At 53.4% G+C, this 21,396-nt stretch overlaps 3 protein-coding genes across 16 annotated transcripts; 2 read left to right on the forward strand and 1 right to left on the reverse strand.

Annotated features, from left to right (window-relative positions):
- The first annotated feature begins 961 nt into the window (after positions 1-961).
- yps (Y-box binding protein ypsilon schachtel) lies at positions 962-7,054 on the forward strand. Of its 2 annotated transcripts, XM_076531878.1 has the most exons (7): positions 963-1,132; positions 2,355-2,418; positions 3,421-3,454; positions 3,553-3,814; positions 3,896-4,203; positions 4,799-4,861; positions 5,197-7,054. In XM_076531878.1, the coding sequence occupies exons 1-7, from the start codon at positions 1,072-1,074 to the stop codon at positions 5,239-5,241; spliced, it is 837 nt and encodes a 278-aa protein (XP_076387993.1). In that variant the 5' UTR covers positions 963-1,071; the 3' UTR covers positions 5,242-7,054. The 2 variants fall into 2 exon arrangements, with proteins under 2 accessions (XP_076387996.1, XP_076387993.1); XM_076531881.1 differs by lacking the exon at positions 4,799-4,861 and having other exon boundaries at positions 962-1,132.
- LOC100881632 (SET and MYND domain containing, class 4, member 2) lies at positions 5,277-11,614 on the reverse strand. 4 transcript variants are annotated; one of them, XM_003700426.3, is made up of 9 exons: positions 10,959-11,588; positions 10,748-10,892; positions 10,560-10,678; positions 10,293-10,497; positions 10,112-10,233; positions 9,649-10,011; positions 9,389-9,590; positions 9,101-9,316; positions 5,277-8,952 (listed from the first exon to the last, which is right to left on the reverse strand). In XM_003700426.3, the coding sequence occupies exons 1-9, from the start codon at positions 11,317-11,319 to the stop codon at positions 8,625-8,627; spliced, it is 2,061 nt and encodes a 686-aa protein (XP_003700474.2). In that variant the 5' UTR covers positions 11,320-11,588; the 3' UTR covers positions 5,277-8,624. The 4 variants fall into 4 exon arrangements, with proteins under 4 accessions (XP_003700474.2, XP_012154126.2, XP_012154127.2 ...); XM_012298736.2 differs by having other exon boundaries at positions 10,560-10,892; positions 10,959-11,601; XM_012298737.2 differs by having other exon boundaries at positions 10,748-11,600.
- Positions 11,615-11,676: 62 nt separating this feature from the next.
- LOC100881524 (growth factor receptor-bound protein 14) lies at positions 11,677-21,363 on the forward strand. 10 transcript variants are annotated; one of them, XM_012298721.2, is made up of 13 exons: positions 11,752-12,011; positions 13,017-13,384; positions 14,639-14,829; positions 14,899-15,058; positions 15,133-15,263; positions 15,430-15,516; positions 15,598-15,729; positions 16,692-16,721; positions 18,823-19,053; positions 19,187-19,294; positions 20,063-20,331; positions 20,407-20,500; positions 20,562-21,363. In XM_012298721.2, exons 2-13 carry the CDS (start codon positions 13,027-13,029, stop codon positions 20,841-20,843), a joined length of 2,073 nt encoding a protein of 690 aa, XP_012154111.2. In that variant the 5' UTR covers positions 11,752-12,011; positions 13,017-13,026; the 3' UTR covers positions 20,844-21,363. The 10 variants fall into 10 exon arrangements, 8 of the variants coding, with proteins under 8 accessions (XP_076387565.1, XP_012154111.2, XP_076387550.1 ...); XM_076531435.1 differs by having other exon boundaries at positions 11,752-11,966; XM_012298720.2 differs by lacking the exon at positions 11,752-12,011 and adding an exon at positions 12,430-12,950.
- Positions 21,364-21,396: the final 33 nt, after the last annotated feature.

Genomic DNA, 21,396 nt, shown 5'->3' on the forward strand with positions numbered 1-21,396 from the left:
TCGCCAAAAGGTATTGTAAAGTTGAAAAAATGCTAGAAACACGAACGTCTCTAACGTTCGAGTCGATTTCCGTATTTCTGTTGGTCTTTATTTTCTTCTCTTTCTATATTTCATTTTCGAAAGTTTTTCGAATTTTATCCTGTTTCGACTATAGCGATATCTCGCAATCGAGGATTCGTTGTTTCGCGCGCATTTCGGACGATTCGTTTCGATTTCGGTACGCTCAATACCGCGAATCGAGGATTTTCGAGCCACCGCGGAAGAAAGAAAAAAAAAGGACATAAACATAGGCCGCGTAACTAGCGTTCAACGCTCGCTTCGTCCCGTTTCGTCCGGTCTCGTCTCCTCTCGTCTCCGGTCTTGCCACGCCTAGTTTTCCGACGCGTTCAGAATTTTTTCACTCGGAATTAAAGTTTGTTCGATCGAGAGACGCGTTAGACGATGAAAAAAAATGATTTCCCGACGCGTACGAAAAACCGTAATAGATAATGTTCCGTTTAGAGAGTGGTTTGGATCGCGCGGTAAACCGCGGGAATGAAAACGAAAGGGGAAGCAGGGCGATCGCGTTATTCGATATTACTCGAATCGAATTGGTTGGCGCGTTAGGATTGGAAATGAAAAGGGGTATGGGAAGGAGAATGGAAACGGAAACGGGAACGGGAACGGGAACGGAAGGAACACGGGGAGAAATTAGAGGCGATAGAAGACGAGAAAACGTGGAATCTAGGATCGTTAGGAAGAGCCGGGCGCGCAGGGAAACACGCGGCGAACGGGTCGAGTCAGCGTGCGAGCGAGCGAGCAAGCGAACGAACGAGCGAGCAAGAAATCGAGGAAGTAACGCGTGAGTTACGTCACGCGCGTTCCGTGAAACTCGACGCGCGATTGGTCGAACGGGCGAGCTAGTTTATCGGTCGACCAATCGCGGAGCTCGTTAGACGGGAAGAATGTTTGCACGGTCGCCTGGAGGCGCAGCCATGTTGGGAACATTAGAAGGGAACCAACACCACGACCAGAAAGACGGGAACATCTAGGTTCGGCAGCGGCGTGTCTTAACACCTTAACACCACCACCATGGCTGACCCGGAAAAACAGCCCGAACAACCAAAGGCTGTCCAGCAGAAGCTGCTCATCGGTGAGTGAACCGTGCATTTGTCTCGTATATCGTTCGCGCGTGCATCCCGTCGGTGAAAAAATTCGCCGGAAGAGAGAGCGGTACGTTTTCGCGGAATCGTCCGTACGTAATAATGGCGTCCAGGAGCAGCGAACGTTTAACCATGTGGCTAGGGGCCGGCAGTTCGATCGATCTACCTCTCGCGACTTTTCTTATTTTCGCGTTACGAGTACCGCTCGTCGAGCGAAAAGTCCTTCTCTTTGCTCTTCTCGCTGTTCGAGTTTGTTCGCACGCGACCTATCTATCGTCGTGCTCCGTTTCGTTGTCCTCTCCTCGTAAGACCACGCGAGAAGACGCGACGAACCTCGCTTACAGTGTAGTTTTTCCTTTACTTTTCCGTTCTTCGCGTTCGTTTCTCGGAGCTTTCGTTTCGGAGAATCGCGGCGGTAACGTTTCTCTACCATCGAACCAGGATAGCCTCTCTCGAGTAAACGAAATTCTCGTGTCGCGACCTACCGCGCGTTTTCTCCACGTATCCGCGATGCCGTTCTCGAACTCTTTTCGCGAGCCGTTTTTCAGAAATCGACCACCGTAACGCGATCCGGTTACGTAAGTTTCGAGTTATTTCTTAACGTACACCTTCATCGCGGCGAAGCAAGTTGTTCTTTCGCTCTCTCGGTATATCTGTTCGATTCGCGAAAAGGGGAGGAAATTCGAGCGAACAAAGACGGCGAAACCGATAGAAAAGGTGAATAGGAGCGACGAAAGGCGAGAGGAGGGAGGAAGAGAAAAAAGGGTAAATAAATTTTGAGGCACGTTGGCGGCGGCGATTACGGAGCATCCCTCTCGTCTATCGGCGAACACGCGTTCGCGCCACGAACGGTAACGCGCTCGAGGAAAGTTCGACTCGTAATTCGAGCGCGTAAACATCGATTCGCCGACCGGCGATCGTTATCGACTCTCGATTACGAGCGCGTAAGCGTTCTTCCGTATTCGAAGAATCGTCTCGCAACTTCGAACGTAAATACGAGTGCCGTTGACCCGAGCGTCGTTCGATCGCGAACGAATCGGATCGGACAAAGTTTCGTCGACGGGAATCTCTATGGTCGAATTTTCAGTCGGTGAACAGCGAACGAAGCTTAATCCTTAATCGAATTTGACTCGGGCGTTGATCGGATAACGCGACGCAACGTTACGCGGCTAGATATCTAATTAGAGCGGTTTCGCTTTTGTTGGGTTTCAGCTAAGAAAGTGACCGGGACTGTGAAGTGGTTCAACGTGAAGAGTGGCTACGGATTCATCAACAGGTTAGTAACGATCCGTCATTTTCTTCGTTCTTCCCCACCCTCGCTCTTATCGACATCCCTTCCTTTTCCTTTTCCTTTTCCTTTCCTTCTTCCTCCTTCCTCGTTCCCTCCGTACTTTGGAAATTTTTTCTTTTCTGTCGCGAGCACCTTGCGCTTCTCCCGCGTACTTATACTTACCTTCGAACGTTCTCGTTCGATCGGTGAACATTACCAAGAAGAACAACAACGGGTCAGAGCGAGAGAGAAGATTTTCTTGGCGCTGAAATCCTCTCGCGTCGTCGTTCTCCTCTATCTTTGGCTATTTCTAGTCCCCTATCCCCCACTTTACGTCGATCTCTTTAATAAGCGCCTTTAATACGCGACTGCTCGCTGGTTGCGCGTACGCGTACACGCGGTATAAATACACGCGAGTACGGCCAAACGTACACGGAAACCTACACGGACGCGATTGGCCGCTGGCCAAAGCGTTCCTTCGTTTTCGAGTATCGCGGCACGAGCCTGCTGGAAAATTTCAAATCTCGGATATCTTTCGTTCGCTATTTTTCGATCGATTAAAATAGATTCGATCGTCTTGTCGCGGTATTCGGTACGCGAGTAAAATCGTTTATTCAACGTTGATAAGCCGCGTTGATTTTAGTAATTCTCGAGTCGTCGAAGAATCGGAGAAGCAGAGACGGATAGAAGGAAAGGAAGAAATTCCACCGATCATTCGCGCCGTGATTCGCGCGCCGTTTGCGCGAATTTTACGGTTTATTTAAACGGTGGTAGAGCAAACGATTGTCTGGACACCCATTGGATCGTGTCTCGACGAGCACGGTCCACGTACCGAGACGCACAAGCTTCTCTTAGGTTTCTCGCGTTTCGTTCGAGCGCTACCGTTATGGAAAAAAGAAAAGAGCGTTCCTACGGCGAGCGGTTCGACGACCTTTAAGCTCGGCCATTTACTTCGCAACGTCGACCGTTACCGATCGCTAAAATCTACGGTTCTTACGTTTGTTTCAGAAACGACACCAAGGAGGACGTGTTCGTGCATCAAGTGAGTAGATTTGGTTGCGTGATTGTTTGGGAAAAAAAAAAAAAAAAAAAAGTCATGTAGATTTCGTTGCTGATCGGTGGTAATTGGTGCACCCACAGTCGGCCATAGTGAAGAATAACCCAAGGAAGGCCGTGCGTAGCGTCGGCGACGGAGAGGTTGTCGAGTTCGACGTGGTAGTAGGGGACAAGGGTCACGAAGCGGCCAACGTAACCGGTCCTTCCGGGGAGCCGGTAAAAGGTTCACCCTACGCTGCCGATAAACGACGCGGATATCGCGGAGTTCATTGGTTCAACAACCAGAGACGCGGGAACGGTCGACCTCAGCGTAGACCTCGAGAGGGTCAAGAGGGTTACGACGGTGGTAAGCGAATTTTCGTTCTGTCGGTTTTTCCGCTCGAAAGGAGGGGGGAACGGAATAGGTAAAGTTTACGCGTGTTCGCAGGCGAAGGCAAGACCGGTGACGAATCGAACGCGGGAGACGCTGGTGGTCAACAACGACGTTACAGAGTTCGACGACAGTACGACGGCTACTATCGTGGCTCGCGTCGGTCCGGTCCGTCGGCGCAGCAACAAGGCGACAACGGTGAAGCCGGCGAACAAGGCGGAGAGGGTGGCGGCGAAGGCGGTGTGCCGCGTGGCGGCGGCCGCGGTCGCGGAGGACCTTCCCGTCGTTACTTTCGTCGCAATTTCCGCGGAGGAAGAGGCGGCGGACCTCCGCGTCGTCCTCGCAGCCAGGACGGCCAAGTAAAAGTCCGTAACGCTTCGTCTACCGATTAATCCCTTCCCCGACACCTATTCTCATTTATTTTCTTCTATTTTCCTTTTCTTCTATTTTCTTTTTCCTCGTACACGCGCGGCAACTTTCGATCTTCGCTTTCTTTCGCTCCGTTCCCCTTACGTTTCGTAGATTTTCTTCTCTCGCGACGTTCGATCTACCGTTTATTCGAGTCGTCGTTGTCGTCGTCGCCGCTTTTCGTTTCCTGATTCGCTAACTTTCCTAATTCGACAATCGTCGAGTTAAGTACGCGATCCTAGAAGATAAGTTTAACGAACGGCTACGTCGAGAACGATTACTCGTTATTATTAGGAACCCGTAGTTCCTTGTTGGTCGATGCGCTTGTAAATACCCGCGTTATCGTTAACGGATCGCACGTTTCTTCGGCCGTCTTTTTCTTTCTAGTTTAATCGTCGTCCAGCGTACGATATCATACGATACGATCGACGCGAAGACCGCGCGGGGTTCGGTCCGTTGACGAATTTTCGTACAGTGCCGTAGCTCTTGCACACAGACACATCACACTCGCGCACACACACTATTGCACGTATCTTTTTGTACTCTTTTCAGTCGGAGCAGAAGTCGGATGCACCTAAAGATAAGGATGCACCTGTCGCTGCCCCTGCTCCACAGGTAACGTGGCTTTAGTTTTCTTTCTTTCCCTTCGTTCCTCCCTTCTTACAGTATTACAGTTTCCCTTCCTGCATCGTCGAAACTTTTCGTCGAATCGGAAGCCAATTTTCACGAGTGTTTTACGTTTTGAAAGTTCGAAATTCCTGGTTGGAATCCCCTTTCTCTCTCTCTCTCTCTCTCTCTTTCTTTCTCTCTCACTGGGTTTTTCTCTTCTTGTGCCAGTTTTCTAGCTTTCTACGTCGCTCCTGTTTACCCTTCTATCGTTCTCTCGCGAACACGTAGGCGCTCGAACAATAGATGCGGTCCGATTAACGAGTCGTTCGTTTACCTTGCAGGAAAGTCAGCCGGTCCAAAACACCACCACCGAAAGCACCGCTTAACCGAGAGTAACGGTACCACTACAACAAAAACACTCCTTTTAATATGTAACAGCAACACCCGTTATACACCGAAGCAACAGCAGCAACAGCAACAACAGCAGCAACAACAACAATATAACGTAACAATTGAAAAAAATTAAAAAAAAAAAAGAAGAAGCAACAAGAAAGAGAAAGAAACCTAGAAACACCACTCCACACCCTCCCTGGAGTCGAGAAGGGCGCGCGCGAGACGCCGCCCGATACGGTTCGAAGAAAGGGTGTAGCGAATGCCGCGAACTCGATCGCGACGAGGGAAGTCAGCGATGGATCGACTGCGAGCGAACAAACTTTTTCAACTTGGACTCATCGTCGATAGTTTTGTAATTCTAAGTAGCCGCGGTGTTCGGTCACCGTCGCTCGATCGTCATTTTTCTTTTCTTTTCTTTTCTGGCCTATTTAGGCCAGCGCCTATTAGGCGTCGCCGGAGGCAACGATTTCGCAAAGTCGAGAAAATCGCTTTCGTTCGCGTTCGCGTTCGCGATTCGACGACGATCGACGTCGATCGGGGTTCGTCGGCGCATCTCGTTGCGCGGTGGCGAAAATGAATCGGAAACGAATATCGCGGCCGTGACCAGTTCGATGCGCGCGATGCCGTGCGATGCCGCGCTCTTAACGGGATAATCTCGATCATGAATGAAATCGGCAAACTACGTCTAAACGCGAAATAGAAAGGAGACGAGAAGAAAGACTAGAGGAAAGGACACAGACGTACACAGACACGGTGATGGGATACGATACGAATTCGAATTAGCGAAAGTGGTATTTTTGTTCTTGTTTTTGCGTATTCATTGTTTCTCGTACGTTTTAATTTTTCTTCGACGAAACGCGTTCGATCGTTTTACGCACATATATATATATATATATATGTATATATATGTCCGCGTATATGTATCATGTCCTTTGAGTTTAACGCGAGATCCGCGGTGTTTTTCTCTTGTCCCGCGCGCGTGTTCTGGATAAACGCGCGTTACGTCGAGCTCGAAACCGTACGGGCGTTTACTCGAGATATCGCGTGTCGGTTTAATCGTTTCAGTTTTTCTCGAAATTATTCCGTTTTTTTTTTGCCTTTATCGAAACGCGAAATTCGATTCGTTTCGTTCGTTCGTTCGTTCGTTCGTTCGTTCGTTCGTTCGTTCGTTCGTTCGATGACGCGCAACGTCTTTTTCTTTTTCTTTTCGTCTCTGTCCGCGCGCGTCGAATCGCGACGGACGGAACGATTGATCAAAATTCTTGGTTCGATTCGGTTTTACGATCGCAGCGACGAAGAAACGCGATCGCGGTGCCCCTGGTGGGTACGACCAAGTCCGAGCAAGGCGTTCGCTTGCTCGCGTTTATTATTCGTCCGACGATCATTATCGAGATTTAGCGCGTTACGAGTTGACGTGATCGTGAATCGATTCGTTTTCACCGTGCTGACCGAGTCTCGACGGTATTAATCGAGCGCGTCGACGCTCGGTTGCGATCACGACCGTTCAAACTCTGTCGCGGATGGAAGAGTGTCGTGATCCGTCAACGAAGCGAGACGACAAATGACGAGAAGATGGAACGAATGAGAGGGAGAAAGATGAAACGCGTGCCAGAGCACGCGTTGCGAATGTATGCCGCGCGAATCTGCGTCTGCGTGAGCGGTGAGAACGTGTGCGTATGCGTGGCCGAGAGAGACGGTGAGATAGAAAAAGCTTTATACGATTTTGCATGGGAACGAAAGCACTTTTTTAAATTTTAGTTTGTAGTTCTATCGTCGGTAAATAAAAAGTACAATTTTCTTTCCAAACGCTATTCAAGATCGACTGGACGCGTTGCGGTTCGTCGTAGTAGCTTTTTTTTTTACCTTCCATTCGATTCAAGCCGTATCGCTTCGGTCGTTGGTCTTTGCCGTCATCGTCATCGTCATCGTCGTTGTCATTGTCATCGTCGTTGTCATTGTCATCGTCGTTGTGGTCGTCGTCGTCGTCGTCGTCGTCGTCGTCGTCGTCGTCGTCGTCATCGTCGTGGCCAGCGCAGTTGGTTACTTGTCGCAGTCGCGGTCGTATTCGCGGATACTCGGCGTTTCCCGTCGGGAATATTTTTCGCGATAGTCGTTCAGTGTGTTCTGCTATCGGGATTCGAAATTTCTCGAAGGAAAATCTAAACGCGAAGAAAGAAAGAGAGATAGCGCGAGAGGGAGGGAGGGGTTGGTATTCGAGAGAAAGCGAAAGAAAGCGAAAGAAAGCGAAAGAAAGCGAAAAAGAGGCGCGAGGGAGGAAACGAGTGGTGTGCGAACGTGACGCCGAGTGGGAGAAACGCGATCGATCGAAAACCGATATACGCGATAATAGTTAAAGAAGAAACCGTTTAACGAGAACAGCGACGTCGTTCCCACGAGACGTTACGGCTGGGGAGAAGGAGAAGAAAAATCAGAGAGCGAGTGAGCGAGAAAGAGAGAGTGAGAGAGCGCGTATTAAGAGGAGGATCTCGTCGAGTAGGAAGAAAATCTAAATGGAAAAGCCGCGACTCGCATCGAGCGAGCGTCGTAATTGAAACGAAGCACGCGAACAAAAAAAAAAAGAATGCATGTGTTGAAAGTGAATATCGGAATTAAACGAAACGCTAAGGATGCGGAAGATTACGTGAAACGCGACGTTCGATAAATTTACGATCGATCGACGATCGAAACTGTATAGCGCGTTCGTTGAGAGCGAATTAAAGCAAGCGAAGGTCGCCGTTTCGATCGTCGAACGTCGAAGAGCAATCGCATTATCCTCGGCAGACGAGAAACGGACGAAGAGAAGGATAAGGAAAGAGTAATCGGAGACGCGGGTGTAAGCACGTTTAGCGACAGTCAATTAGTTTCGATTCAGTTTTCCGCGAGAGAAAGAGATCGTAGTAGACGTCCGAGAACCGTCCGGGATCGGACAAGAAACGAGAACGAAAAGCAAAGAAGAAGCCGAGACTTAAAAATGTCTCGTTAGCGGTACGGAGCATGTCCGCCGATCGACGAGTCGTCCCGATCCATCAGCAGCCTTCTTTTCAAAACTTTCCTCGTCTCCCACTTTCCCTTCTTCTTTCTTCCCTTCCTTACTTCCGCTTCTATTTCTCCTTCCTCCCGATTTACGTCCTCACCTTCGTCGATCCACTCCCTGTTCTTCGAACCCAGTGAATTTTATACCGAAACGCGAAATTTCGAAAAGCTACTTTCATATACGGAATTTAATTTTTTCACGAAACATGTGCATTATAAAAAATAAATGGCAAAAAAATCGCAAAATGTCACGAACAGAAGGTGAACTTTTGTTACGTTTCCACCGATCTCTAATCCCTCTGTTCCTTGCACGGGGTTCTTCCAATTTGGTAGCGTCTTCGAGTTAAAGCGTTTGGTTCGGTTGCGACCAAACGTTGCCCTGATCGGCCATGCAAATGCTCGCCGCGATTTCCGCGAGGTGAGTGTCCCTGTGGGGTGGTACGGCGACTCGGTGAAACTTGTCCGTTCCTTCGAGGAATTCGCGCAACGCAGCTTCGGGCCGTTCTTCGTCCATCGCGGCGAAACCGCGAGCATAAAGGCGCTCGCACTCGCGCACGCTTTCGAGCGGACCTCGCAAATCGACTTCTCGTCGGCAACCGGAACACAGGACGACCGCTGTGCTCGGATCTGCTGGTTGTCCGTGCAATTTCTCGCAGCTCTCGGTGGGACATCTGCGAAAACAAAGTCGATGTTTCGGTTCGACGTATCTGCTGCTGGATACCCAACGCGAATTCCTTTTTAAATCGGAATCTGAGAAGGGTCTTTCCGAATTTAAATCGGAATCTGAAGGTAAGTAGAGAGATCGGTAGCGGAGCTCACCTGAATCTAACGAGGTCGTTGGTCAAACCGTCGAAGAGAGGCCAGTCTTCGCGACAGGCGGTACACTCGCACCGAAACCAGTATCTACCAGCCAGAGTATCTCGACGTTTTTTCAATGGTATCTTGGTGAATATCGGGCCGTAATTCTCCGCGACCACGTCTCCCGGCCGAAGACGACGAATCGCTCGGACGACGATCGATCGACCTACGAAGTACCTGGGAGAAGGGGGGCTTGAATCTCGCGTTCGAATCCCGACGATTAGGTACCTGGGATAGCGAACGATTTACCTGGTTACCGCGGGATAACAGTCGTGATTGAAACGCGCGACCGTCGGATAGACGGCCACTCCGAGGTAGACGGGCTTACTGCCCCGAAACCGATGCTCCGTTCCGTGTCGCGTTTCGAACACCTCGTGAGCGTTGAACTGCAGCAATTGAAGGTGTCTGGAGAGTAACGCGGCCACCGCTATCTCCCGTTCGTTCGGAGTCTCTAAAGAGGAAAAATAGGGAAGGAAGCGATCGAGATCGAGGGGAACGTTCTCTCGTACCTGCGTCGTTGCTCGTCCGTTCGAAGAAACCTACTCTCTGCAAGCATCTGAGAAGAAACGCGGCCATCAACGATCTCTCGAGGAAGTCTTTGGCCGTTCTCTGTTTCTCGTGCGTCACCAGATCGTACGCTCTCAGATCGACGCCGTCTCCCTCGCGAATATTCTGTTCGCGTCGCGAATCTCGCCACTTTTTCTTCCTCGATCGTCGTTTCGCCGATTTACTCTGCTTGCTCGCGGCGGTTTTGTCCTCTCGTTCGTCGACGTCGCGGCCCGTCAGCGCGGTCCAAATCTCCGAACACTTCCTCGGACCGTTCTGAGTGACCATTCGTAACGCGAGCATGCTCAGCACGCTCATCCCCGAGCCTGACGAGCAAACGTTTCGATCAGAAATTGATCGAACGAAATGCTCGTTCGCCGAGACCCCCTCCGAACTGGACCGCGATCGCGCGATCTATTTCGTTACCTATCAACAGCGCCAGAATCTTGCACTCGTACTTGTGATAGCTGGAGATCGCGGCGTCCTTGCATCTTATACCGCAGAACGCCACGCCGCTGCAGTCCGGGCATCCGACCGGTGCGACGAACCTGAAACCGTGACAACGATCGTTTAGCGCGCGTGCTGGAAAAGACGGGCGAACGCTCACCTGGAGAAACAGTGGTGACAGTGAGTGCCGAAAAAGTCAGGCAAGAGAACGGCGCCGAGCGGGGCCTCGACCACCAACGCGTCTCCGGGAACGATCTCTTTCGCGGCGATCGCTCTCTTACCGGCGTCGTCGGTTTCCTCGATCTCCAGCAGGGACGACGCGCCCGGCAGCCGCGGATTTTCGCCTGCGGCCAAGCGAGGCAACGCTGCGAACGAATACGATCGCGTTTGATCGTTCGGTCGATCCACCTTGTACAAGAGAACTCACGTTTGCTCTCGACGCTCGTCCATCCTCTCCGTCGTTCGAGCTCCTTCGCGGAAATTAGACTGTTCTCGTTCTCGCGCATCGATCTCTCGCACGTCTCCTTCTTTCGCGCGAGTTCCGATCTGAAAAGACAAAACGAACGAAATTCCGCGCGCGGAACCTTAAAATAGCGTTCGCGGGAGGACACTAACCGGAACTCGTCCGGAAGACCCAGCTCCTCGGCATAACGCAAGTCTTGGAGAGCGAGCACGTGCTCGTTCTCGGCGAGCAGGATCTCGGCTCTGGCGAGGAGCGCGAGCGGCAACCCGAATCCCCGATCGACCTTCTCGTCCTTGCCTGGAACGATAGCGGAGCGTTCGATAAGAGGGAGCGTCGAATCGGCCGCGCGAAAAAAGAACGAACCCGGTAACGGAGCGCGAAGAACAGCTTGGCTGAAGCGCGAGAGAGCCTCGCGTCGTTTGGCCGCGGTCGCGGACACGAAACCTTCCAGCCTGCTCGTCCTCGAGGCATTCGCGTCCTTGCCCCTGTAGAGGAGATCCGTGCGATTCAATGTCTCCAACGCGACCTCTGCGATCTTCGCGTCCGCGAACACGGCTCGAATTCTATCCTCGTCGTTGGCGAAGCGAGCGAACACCTTCGAGATCCATCGGTCGCCGACGTGGTTCGTCACGCGTTCGCTGAAATCGCCGAAGAATCCTCTCTTACCGGATCGCAGAGTCTCCAGGGAGCACAAATTTCTGTAACGTTCCTCCGCGTTCTCCATCGGTGCTACATCGCCTCGAACGATTTAACCGACAACCGTGTATCGATTACCGAGGGCGGACGACCGTGCACCGACTGCCAACAGTCTTTCGAGTCGGTCGAATAATTTTAGCCGAAGCTCGCTTCGTTATTTTCGTCGCGAATTCTCAACGCTCTCTAGAGGCGTTTCTCCTCCTCCTCCTTTCGCGATTCGCGACGTCGATAAACGAAACGCGCGAAAACGGACTTCGAGCAGCGACATCGGATCGAGACGAACGGAAACGTTGCATTCGTCCGGTCGGCTCTCGACGACGACGACGACGACGACGACGACGACTACGATGACGGGTCGACTTCGCGCGAGCGACGTCTCGCGTGGCGGTCGGTCAGTGCGCTACGCGAGCTCGCTTCGTTCGGCTCGCGACCGATCTCGTGAGTCGCGTTATCGACGTCGCGTTAATCGGCTCGCGAGAAAACTCGTGTACGTCGCGAACCCACGGTTTCTTGCCGGGAGAAGGAGACGAGCGAGCCGCGAACGATCCACGGTCTTCGGTCGTCGTCGGCGAATCACGGGCAAGAAAGAAAGAAAGTAGAGCGCTACGACGCGGACGACGCGGACGATTCGCGCGATAAAACCGTGGGAAACGACGATAACGATAAAGAAAAAAGGCGAGTTCGTCGAAGCGCGGCCCGATTCGAGTATCTTCGAGTGACGTAAGCCGTGGTTCGAGCCGTCTTCCTCGACGACCAATGAAACGCTGGCGTCGCGTGGCGCGCGGAAATTCAACGTTCTCCGTTGCGTCGTCCGTTCGGTCACGCGACGACCGAACAACCGAAGCTCTACCGATTTCGGGAAACGAAGTATCTCGAAGGCGACCTTGGCCAATCGGTAACGCGCTCGCGAGCACGTCTTCGCGAGCTCGAACCGTCGCCGACGAACCAATTTAGACACGCGCCGTCAATTTAGAGTCGAGTTAACCTTCGTTAGCCTTGCCGGCTCTTCCCGTGACCGCGCGACCAAAAAAAACAAGCGGGCACGACCTTCGGAATCGAAGGCCGCACCGCTTGCCTTCCTCTCGGCCGCCGTTTTCCAGCGTAGTCTCGTCGCGGATCTCGCGGCTCGGAGAAGTTCCGGAAGAAGCTTCTCTCCTCTGAAACGGCCGAACGCGGACGACGATCGATAGGAAGATAGACGCGAGAGAACGCGAGGCGAGATCGCGTTCGAGAAACGTTGCGCAACGGTCGTGAGACGACCATGCCGAGATACGACCGAATCGCTGTTTCTTTCGAACGGCCTGACGTCAAGCGAACGGTGGTGACGCGGTCGATGAATTCGATCGAATCTCGTCGGCGTTGTCGATCGGTTTATCCGTCGAACGCCGGATTCGTTGGTTCGCGCGCGGTAGTTTCCTCGCGTATCTCGGACTCGCTGTTGCCTCTAATTGTAAGAGCGCGCCAATAAACCGGAACCTCCCGCGATTAGGAAGCAGGGGAGGCGCTTAGTTACCCCGTTCTCTTTTATCGCGCGATCGTGCTATTTTTACCACGCGACGCGGCTGTTTTTCCGCGATAGGGATAAACGGTCGAAGGGATGCCGCGTTCTCGTTGGCGGATCGCGAGATCGAGGAAACGGAGGCGAAACGAGAAAGCTTGGTCGGTTTTCCCCGTCGAGCGAACTCGCGTCGATCCACGGCGTAACGATCGTCTCGCGTGTTTCAGAACGGTCGACATGATAGGAAACGCGGTGGCGTTGAACGCGACCGTGTTCCAGTCGACCGAACAGGATCGCGTCGACGTTATTTTCGATCGTTTCTCCGGTAAAGATCTCTTTTCCCCGGAAGATGTTGCCTCGACCGAGAACGAGTCGATCCCAACGACCGTCGTCACCGTCTCGACGGAGACGGACGCGAAATCGTCGAACCACGATGCCGAGGAGGACACGAGCAACGACCAACGAACGGTCTACACCGAGACGTTTCTCGAGAGTTGCGCCGAACTGGCGAGTCACGGCTACTCCGGCGATCGCGAGGAACGCCGCGCCACCACATGGTTTTCCCGGCTTCGCCGACGATGCTCGACCGTACGCGGTAAGTTCACGATCTCTCCTTTCTCCCCGTGTTTTCGAGTTACCCTTTCTCCTAGCCTTCCTTCCGCCTGTTCGAATCGCGGCGTTCGTCCGTCGCTGTTTTCTCGGGCTGGAAACGCTAAACCAGCGAAACTAGTCGTCCTTCTGTCCCTTTCAAATTGTTTACTCGGCCGCGTAATCGTAGCGATCCGTTTCCGTTTCGGAAAATATCGAAAGAATGCCGCTGCTTGTTTTTCGATCCCTCAAGCCGAGAAAACAAATTTCGCGGGGATTATACTCTCGGTCGAAAACAGCGGTCGCGGTTAAGCGGATTAACGTCGAAGGGGCCGCGCAACGACCAATAGGATCGATCGGTTTTTCGGCAGCGGGCGTGCGCATGCGCGTTTCCTGGAATCGTTGTTCGGCGATCGACGGGTTAGAAAAACGCGCGATATTTGCTCTCGTGGTTTCAATTTCGTCCCGTCGAGAAGAAACGTAGGTTCCGTGGAACGTTCATTCGAGTTTTCTATCGGTTCCGCCTCTCTCCGCGACGGACTGTCGCGATCGGATCGGTGAATAACCGGGAGGAAAGAATGGAGAAGTAACGCGATACTTTCGAAACAGGAGTAAGTTCTAACGATCGATCGACGCGACCTTTCCGCTATTGTTCGTTCGTTCGTTCGTTCGAAGCATAAATATTAATCGGACACGAAACTGCCCCGGTTCGATGCTGGCGCGGAATCGTTCGATGGAGGCGCGCCGTAAGAAAAGCCTGTTTACGAACTACGGAAGCCAAAGAAACGCTTGAAAACTATCGAAATCGTTCGTTACTTCGCTCGCGAAGGAACGTACGGTAGGAACAGCGACGACGCGCTTATCCGAACGTTTCGCGCGAAGTTAGCCGCTCCGAGTCCGTAGCGCGCCGAGATCTTGGCCGAATTCGAACTCGATTCGACTCGAATCGATACGAATAGAATTCGCGAAATGTATCGAGTTACGTAAGATTCGCTCGACGCGGATCGACGCGGATCGACGCGGATCGACGCGGTTCAAAGTACGAGGACGAACGCTGAAAACCGAGCGCGAACTACCGCCGCGAGAAGGCCAAGGCTGTGCGGCCGGGGTTGCGACGCGTAATCGTTTCTACGAGATACCATCGGGTTGATCGCGATTCGATTCGAAAGGTTCCTCCGGTGTCGCGAGCGAGCAAGGGCAAAACGCTCGAGAACAAACGATAGCGGACGATGAGGACACGCGTTACGAATTTTCTTCGCAGATTGGCTGCCCACGATGTGCTCTTGCTTGGAAGGAAGCGCCGCTTTCTTGGGAAATTATCAACGCCTCGGTGATAAATCGAACGCCCTCGAGTTCGATCGCGCGACCGAAGAAGCCAGGGGGAATCGCGGCGGCAAACGCGTGAATGACGATGACGACGACGACGACGACGACGACGACGACGACGACAAGGTATAAAGTTTATTAGGATTGGCTAGACGTTCGATCGAGACGCGAACGTTTCTCTCCGTTGTCCGACAGGTGGAGGAGTTGCGCTTCTACAACGACGATCTCAGCTGGAACAACTTGCACGTTCAAAGGAATCTACGCACGGACAATGCCTGCGAGCTGCTCAAGATTAAAAGGAACGTGTCCGGCGTCGATTGGTCGATCATCGAGACGTGGCCGGAACTCGGAATCGGTGAGCATTATCGTTCGATCCGCGCGACGATTCCGAGTCGATTTCGATATCGAGTAACGGGATCGATTTCGTAGAACGTACGCTGGAGGATCACGAGGACGTATCGGCGGTGTACAGGGACATGAAATCGTACCCTTCCCGACACGACAGAAAATTGCTTTTCCGTTTGGATTTTCTGAAATACGAGTTTTTCTTCGACCCCGAGGTGAGTCCGATAAAACCGAGATCGCGAGTATCTCGCGAGGAAGCGCGTCGCGTTCGTTCGCTAGCGCCGTTTCGCCTTGGCGGTATCTCGGTCGGTAACGCGGCTCGGCGCGTTGTCGACGCTCGCCGCCGCGACGTTCGATCCTAACAGGCAACGTTCCTTGCAGCAATTTTGTCCCAACGAGATGGTCGATTTCCCAGCCGCGTTCGCGGACGACGAGGGAACGCTGACCGACGCCGAAACCGCGTTAACGGTAATTTCTCGCAGACATCGATCACAGTCACCGTGTTCCTCGGAGATCGACCGATCGAACATCGTTCCGTTCACGTTTCAGAATTATCTGCAAAAGGACGACGGCGAATGCCCACAGGTCTTCAGCTTGGTTTGGATCAGGATCGATCGTTTGGACGTCTGGAGAAGAACGCACATGCTGCTTCGGGATCGGAAGCTCTACCTCGCGAGAAAAGTGAGTGTTATTTGTTGTTTCTCGACACGTTTTCTAGTTAAGCTTTCTCGTGCCTTGCTATCGGAAATTTCCGCGACGCGCGAATCGCCGCGAATCGCCGCGAATCGCCGCGAATCGCCGCGAATCACCGCGAATCACCGCGAGTTGGCACGGATGAGAACGCGTGGCCGCGAGCGTGTCGCTCGTGACACACATTCGCCCTGGCAAAAGAGCTATTCCGCTGGGAACGCCGCTACCCGGGTCATCGACCTTCCTTCTGCCGCCTTCTCCGCCTCCGCCTACGCTCTTTCTCTTCTCTTTCCCTGCTCTTTTCCTTCGATTCGTTCCCAGTACAGCGCTCGTTCGCCACTCCGCTACGACCGGTACACACGATCTAATCGTCGAATTCGTCCGCGTTGCCCGCGGAAAATAACTCTCGTCTCGCCTCGCTCGGTCCGTCGCGCGAACACGATCGAGCATCGTCGTTGTCCGCGAAACGGTCCACGGTTCCGGAACGACGAGCTCGTCGCCGACAACCGGATATTCGCTCCCCGGACGCGTTGCACCGAAAACGGACAAGAGGAATTTTTTCGCCGAAGCGTCACGCGACCGCGCGACTCGTCGTCGTTTCTCGATCGTATCGCTTTCGTTCTTCCCTCCTACGTTCTTTGGACGCGGCTTGATTCCCCGCAACGCGTACCCGCTCGTTTCACCGTTCAGCCTGTCGGACAAACACAATGCGCTTTCGCGATGCACGCGATCTTACGACGTCCGTTGTTAGCCCGCGCGATTGTCGGCGCTCGCGACGCGTGACGTTTACCGATCCACTTTCGCTTTAGCCGTGTTCCGCGTTCGCGATCCTGCTTCCAACGATCTTCGTCTTCTTCTTCTTCTTCTTTCGTTTCTTGAGTCTAGCGATCGATCGAGAGAAATTTTTCCCGGGTGGACCGAGCGTGAACGCTTCGTACCTTGTTCTGTTTCAGACGAGCGTGGTTTCGCTGAACCGATTACCTGTAAGTATAAATCCTCGATCGACCGTTTCGCTCGAAGATTGCCGAGAAGCTATTCGTAGGACGAATTTAACGGGTTAGGCGAGGCAAAAAGGGAACGCGTTCGTTGCTTTCTGGCACGCGGCCGAAACACATGGATTTTCCGACCGCGTAACCGTCTGTTTTAGCGTCGTCGTCGTCGTCGTTGGTCGAAATACGTCTCCCTGTATTTAATATTACGTTAAATACATAAACGCGGATCCGTTCTCGATCGAACGGAACGACGAAGGAAGAGCCCGAGAAAGATTAACGACCGACACGCGTTGCGTCGTTCGGGTCGAGGTTCACCGGAGCATATCGATCCATCGGTGAAACGAGCGACGCACCGGCCTCTATCGGTTTTCCTCTCGGAACCAGCTTCCTCGATCGTTCGGCGTACTAGACTCGATTCGATCGGATTTCTCGCGTAGGATCGAGCGAACGAACAGAGAGAAGAAACGGAAGGAAGGAAAGTAGAAGGGGGCAGTCGGCCAGCTGATTCGGGTAATCGAAACGGCAGGACGAGGACGGGAGCGGAGGAGGCGGTGGTGGAAGCGCAGCGGCGCACGACCGATGCAGTCTGCCGTCGCCACCGGCCACCGGGAAACCAGCTGACTGCTCGACTCGGTCGTTTTCGGCGCGCGTTCGCCGTCGTTCGGATCTTTGTCCTGTGGCGTGCACGAGGGTACCGGTGCGGCGGTACGCGGGCGCTACGCGGCGCGACGAACCGCCGGAGCGTCGGAGCATCGAAAGAACCGTCAGTCGTCGTTCCGACAGCGAGGGGAGGCGATGCGTCAGTTCGCGTCCCCTACCCCTTCGCGCTCGGTCGCTATCCTCGTTTGATTCGCGATCAGTTCAGACGCCGGTGTCGCACGCGCGAATCGCTACCGAACCACTAACGAACCACTAGCGAACTACTAGCCAACGGATTCCATCCCTAAGGAACAACGTCGTCTCGGTGTTGGTTTTGGTCGTCGCGCAGTCTGCCCGTTGCCGGTAACTGCTTCCGTTACGTTCTCTGCGCATCCACTACCGTCTTCTTTCCTACCTGTCAAACCTATTCTCCTCGTTTCCTCTTTCTTTCGTCGCCGTCCTATCTTATCGAAGTCGCTTTGGCCAGCTCCATAGCGGACCAACGGAAAACGGGAAGGAAAGAAAGGGAAGAAAGGGAAGAAAGGGAAGAAAGGGAAGAAAGGAAGGAAGTAAGGAAGGAAGGAGGGCCGAAAGAGAAAAGATAAAGGAAAGAAGAGGAAACGCGGCCGGTCGATTCGCGGCGATCGAGTCGAAGTTTCAGGAACGACGCGATGGTAGGTTCGTCGAGCGTACACGTGCACCTAGCTCGGTTCTTGGAAATCCTCGGTTTCCACCGGTCGCTCTCGAATCGAATCGAATCGACCCTCGACTTCGGCTCGACGATTAAGTGCGAGAAAACCGACTCGACGAGCCATCGCGCCGCGAGACGTTCGACTCGTCGCCTCGATACGAATTTCCCTGGTAAGTGGTTCGGTCTCGCGACCGAATCGAACCGAATCGATTTCTCTCGCTTTCCCGAGCACCGGCTCTTTACGATTTCCTCCGGACGGTTACGGTTTCGCTCTTCGACCTACTCTTCTTTCCTAGCTCTTCCTTTTCTTCTTTTCGCCGGATCTTACTTATTTCGCTCGATCTTCGACTCGAAATACCGAACCGATCGAATTTTATCGTGGAAAATCATCCGTAAGAGGAGTAGAGTCGTTTTCTAAACGCGGCCACCGCGTCGATTCGACTCGGCAAGACGTTCAATTAGCCCGCGAGTAGAGCGCTACGCCTACGCGATCCGCTCGAAAACCGGTCGAGGACTTGCTCGTCCGGGGAAGTCCGCTTCTTCGTCTTCCGCGTCTACCTTTGAATCCGCTTCCGACACGATACGATTCGATTCGCGGGAACTTGTCCTCTGTTGCGCGAATCGGCTGTTCGCGCTTCTGGAATTGCCGGGTAAACCGGTTCGGCCTCTCGGAAGTCGTCTCGGTAGCGAACGAGATATACGACGGCGATTCGACGGCGATTCGACGGCGAGAAAAATGCAACGACGCGACGATGATTTCAGGACAACGAGCACCAACTGATCCCGCTCGCTCACTTGCCGGACTACTCGATCTACAAGATCGCGAATGCGAAAAAGCGATTGAAGGCGCCCTTCGAGTGGGGCATCAGCCTGAGGCCATCCCTCAACGCCAAAACGGATAGCCCCGTGCTCGGAGAATCCGGCTTCAAGTCCGTCGTTTTCCACAGCGAAAAGTCGCGCGTTTGCTGGCTCACGGCCATGAGACTCGCCAAGGTAACGAGATAGCTCGATCGAACATTCTTTCTTTTCCATTGTTCCCAGGATAATTCCACTCGGTTCCTTCGGTTCCGTAAATTCGGTTCCGTACCGACCGAGCGAATCGAGACTAATCTCTTGCCTGTTACAGTATGGCAAACAACTCAGGGAAAATTACAGAGCTTTCAAGAACAAACAGTGCGAGCAAGGCGGCGGAGACGGTCGAAAAGAGAGATACGTCAACTACAACGTGTCGAACGTGAGTATCTCTGTAGCCGTTGGAAATTGCCCTCGGACGATTCGATCGCGGGACGCGCGGTTAATAATAAGCGGATAGGGAGAAAAGTCGCGAGCCAACGGGTTAGGAACTAGTCGAAAGGAGGTGAAATAGGGGTGGGGAAAAAAAAAGATCGACGATGGACGAAGGAAGAGGAACGCAGCGGCCGAGATAGTTTCGAAAATCGAGCAAAAACCCCGAGGCGGTCGACTGTTGCTACGCGGCGGCGACTATCGATCATGCGCGATGCGCGCACGGTTCTAGTAGAGGTTCTTAGTAGAGAGAGAGAGAGAGAGCGGAGAGGTACGCTTTCGGCGTCGTACCGTTTTCCCGAAGCGCGATTCCTTCCGTTTCCCATCCCGTCATCTTCCGTTCTCGGATACGTTCAAGCGCGGAGGATCATCCCTCTCCGTCGCGTCGTGTCGAGTCCCTCCGAGTTCGCTTCGCTGCGACGCTCTCGTTTCTCTCCGCGGCGCATCGTTCGCGACGCACGGTCGATTCCGCGTACCTGCGCACTCGCAACCTTGACATTGAACCACCGTATCGGTGCAATCCGATCGAGTCGAACGTCGGTTCCGGTTCCGAACTCGCTCTCCTCTGTACGCGCGCTAATCGACAAAATGGAAGAGGTAGGTGTGTACTCGAACGCGGCTCCTGGATATCGAAACGCGGAACGTTGTAGGCGCGACGGTCAATCGAATACGAGACCGGCAAGGAAAGCGAGAGTGTAATCGGACACGTGTTCGACAGGAGTCGGCGCGATCCCGCGTCGCTATGGATTTCACCGGAAGCGTCGGTAGAATCGTCGAGGACCCGCAGGAGGCGAAAAACATCGCGGAGAGCGAAGGCGTGAATTGGCGGCGAACATGGAGGCCATTCTTGAGAGCACCGCCGGGCTGCGCCGTGGTCAGACTCCACGGACTGGACGACGGCATCCACGTGTTGCAGCCTTGGTTCCACAGGGACCTGAAGAGGGACGTCGCCGCGGCGATCGTCAGAGACCACGGTTCCGTCGACGGGTGAGTCCAATCTCGAGAAGACGTCTCGTCTCCGTTGATCGAAAATACCGATCGTCGCGTTTACCACCGTTTCAGAGTGTTCCTGGTCCGGGAGAGCAACAGCAATTTAGGCGCGTACGTGTTGACCTACAAGTACAGCGACAAGGTGTTTCACGCTCAGATTCAGCCGGTGAGTAGCCAACGTCGACGCTCTATAGAGATTCGAGAAAGAAAGAACGATTGGTTCGCAGGTGTACGACGAACGTTGCAATTGTTGGTTGTACACACTTGACAAGGGTGTGACCAAATTTTACGACCTGTTGCAACTGATCGAGTTTTACCAGCTGAACGCGGGCTCTCTACCCACCAGATTGACCCGATACGTGCAAAACGGCGTGCCGTGCGCCGTGCCGAGGCCCGAGGACGGCGGCGCGTCGCCTTCGCCACCGGAACTCCCTCACCGGTTCTCCAACGTCGCCAACGTCGTCAGCGTCGTGAACGTCGCGACGCCCGCCGGTCATAGGAGCATCTGAGAATAGGAGATCCGGCGACCCGCTATCGTCGATTGCGCGTTTCGGCAGGTTCCTTCGCTCGACGGGAAAGGGAACAGGGCCGCGAACGCTCGGTCGACGCGGTCGGGTTGCTGGAGTTTGTGCCTGTGCAGCTACAGCAAATGGAACTTGTAACGCGATTCGACTCGTCCGCTCGCCGCTGCCCGTCCGCTTCGCCACGGAAACCCGACGGCTTCGAAAATCGAGTTTGACCGCGGTTCATCAATCTCGATTTTTTACGTCGGCTATTCGATCAGCGCGTTACTCGATTCGATCCACCGGCGACCGCGGGCGGACGAGACACCGAATCGCGACGCGATAAAACGATGGTGGAAAGCCGAAAAGAAACTTATTAGTTCGTTCGCGCGCGCGATCATCGTCGACACAAATTTCCGATAAAATAAATATATTTTGTACGAACGTAGACGGAAAAGCCGACGCGCGATACGTCCGAGATCCGCGTCGGTCGAGAACAATAAACGAAACGCAAACTGTTGCGAAACCTGGTCGCCTTTATTTCTCCCCCGAGGCGAAA

This window comes from Megachile rotundata, chromosome 1, assembly GCF_050947335.1.
Source record: "Megachile rotundata isolate GNS110a chromosome 1, iyMegRotu1, whole genome shotgun sequence".
Taxonomy (NCBI): Eukaryota; Metazoa; Arthropoda; class Insecta; order Hymenoptera; family Megachilidae; genus Megachile; species Megachile rotundata.

Excerpts from the sequence above, each read along its gene's own strand:
- LOC100881524 (XM_012298723.2), top strand. The coding sequence starts at position 12,889 with ATGCCGCGTTCTCGTTGGCGGATCGCGAGATCGAGGAAACGGAGGCGA. Across the intron at positions 19,295-20,062 it reads TCAACTACAACGTGTCGAAC|GAGTCGGCGCGATCCCGCGT; the intron begins GTGAGTATCTCT and ends CGTGTTCGACAG. Across the intron at positions 20,332-20,406 it reads GACCACGGTTCCGTCGACGG|AGTGTTCCTGGTCCGGGAGA; the intron begins GTGAGTCCAATC and ends CCACCGTTTCAG.
- LOC100881632 (XM_012298735.2), bottom strand. The coding sequence starts at position 11,319 with ATGGAGAACGCGGAGGAACGTTACAGAAATTTGTGCTCCCTGGAGACT. Across the intron at positions 10,234-10,292 it reads TGTCACCACTGTTTCTCCAG|GTTCGTCGCACCGGTCGGAT; the intron begins GTGAGCGTTCGC and ends TCACGGTTTCAG. Across the intron at positions 9,317-9,388 it reads TGTTATCCCGCGGTAACCAG|GTACTTCGTAGGTCGATCGA; the intron begins GTAAATCGTTCG and ends CCCTTCTCCCAG.
- yps (XM_076531878.1), top strand. The coding sequence starts at position 1,072 with ATGGCTGACCCGGAAAAACAGCCCGAACAACCAAAGGCTGTCCAGCAG. Across the intron at positions 2,419-3,420 it reads GGCTACGGATTCATCAACAG|AAACGACACCAAGGAGGACG; the intron begins GTTAGTAACGAT and ends CGTTTGTTTCAG. Across the intron at positions 3,455-3,552 it reads AGGACGTGTTCGTGCATCAA|TCGGCCATAGTGAAGAATAA; the intron begins GTGAGTAGATTT and ends GTGCACCCACAG.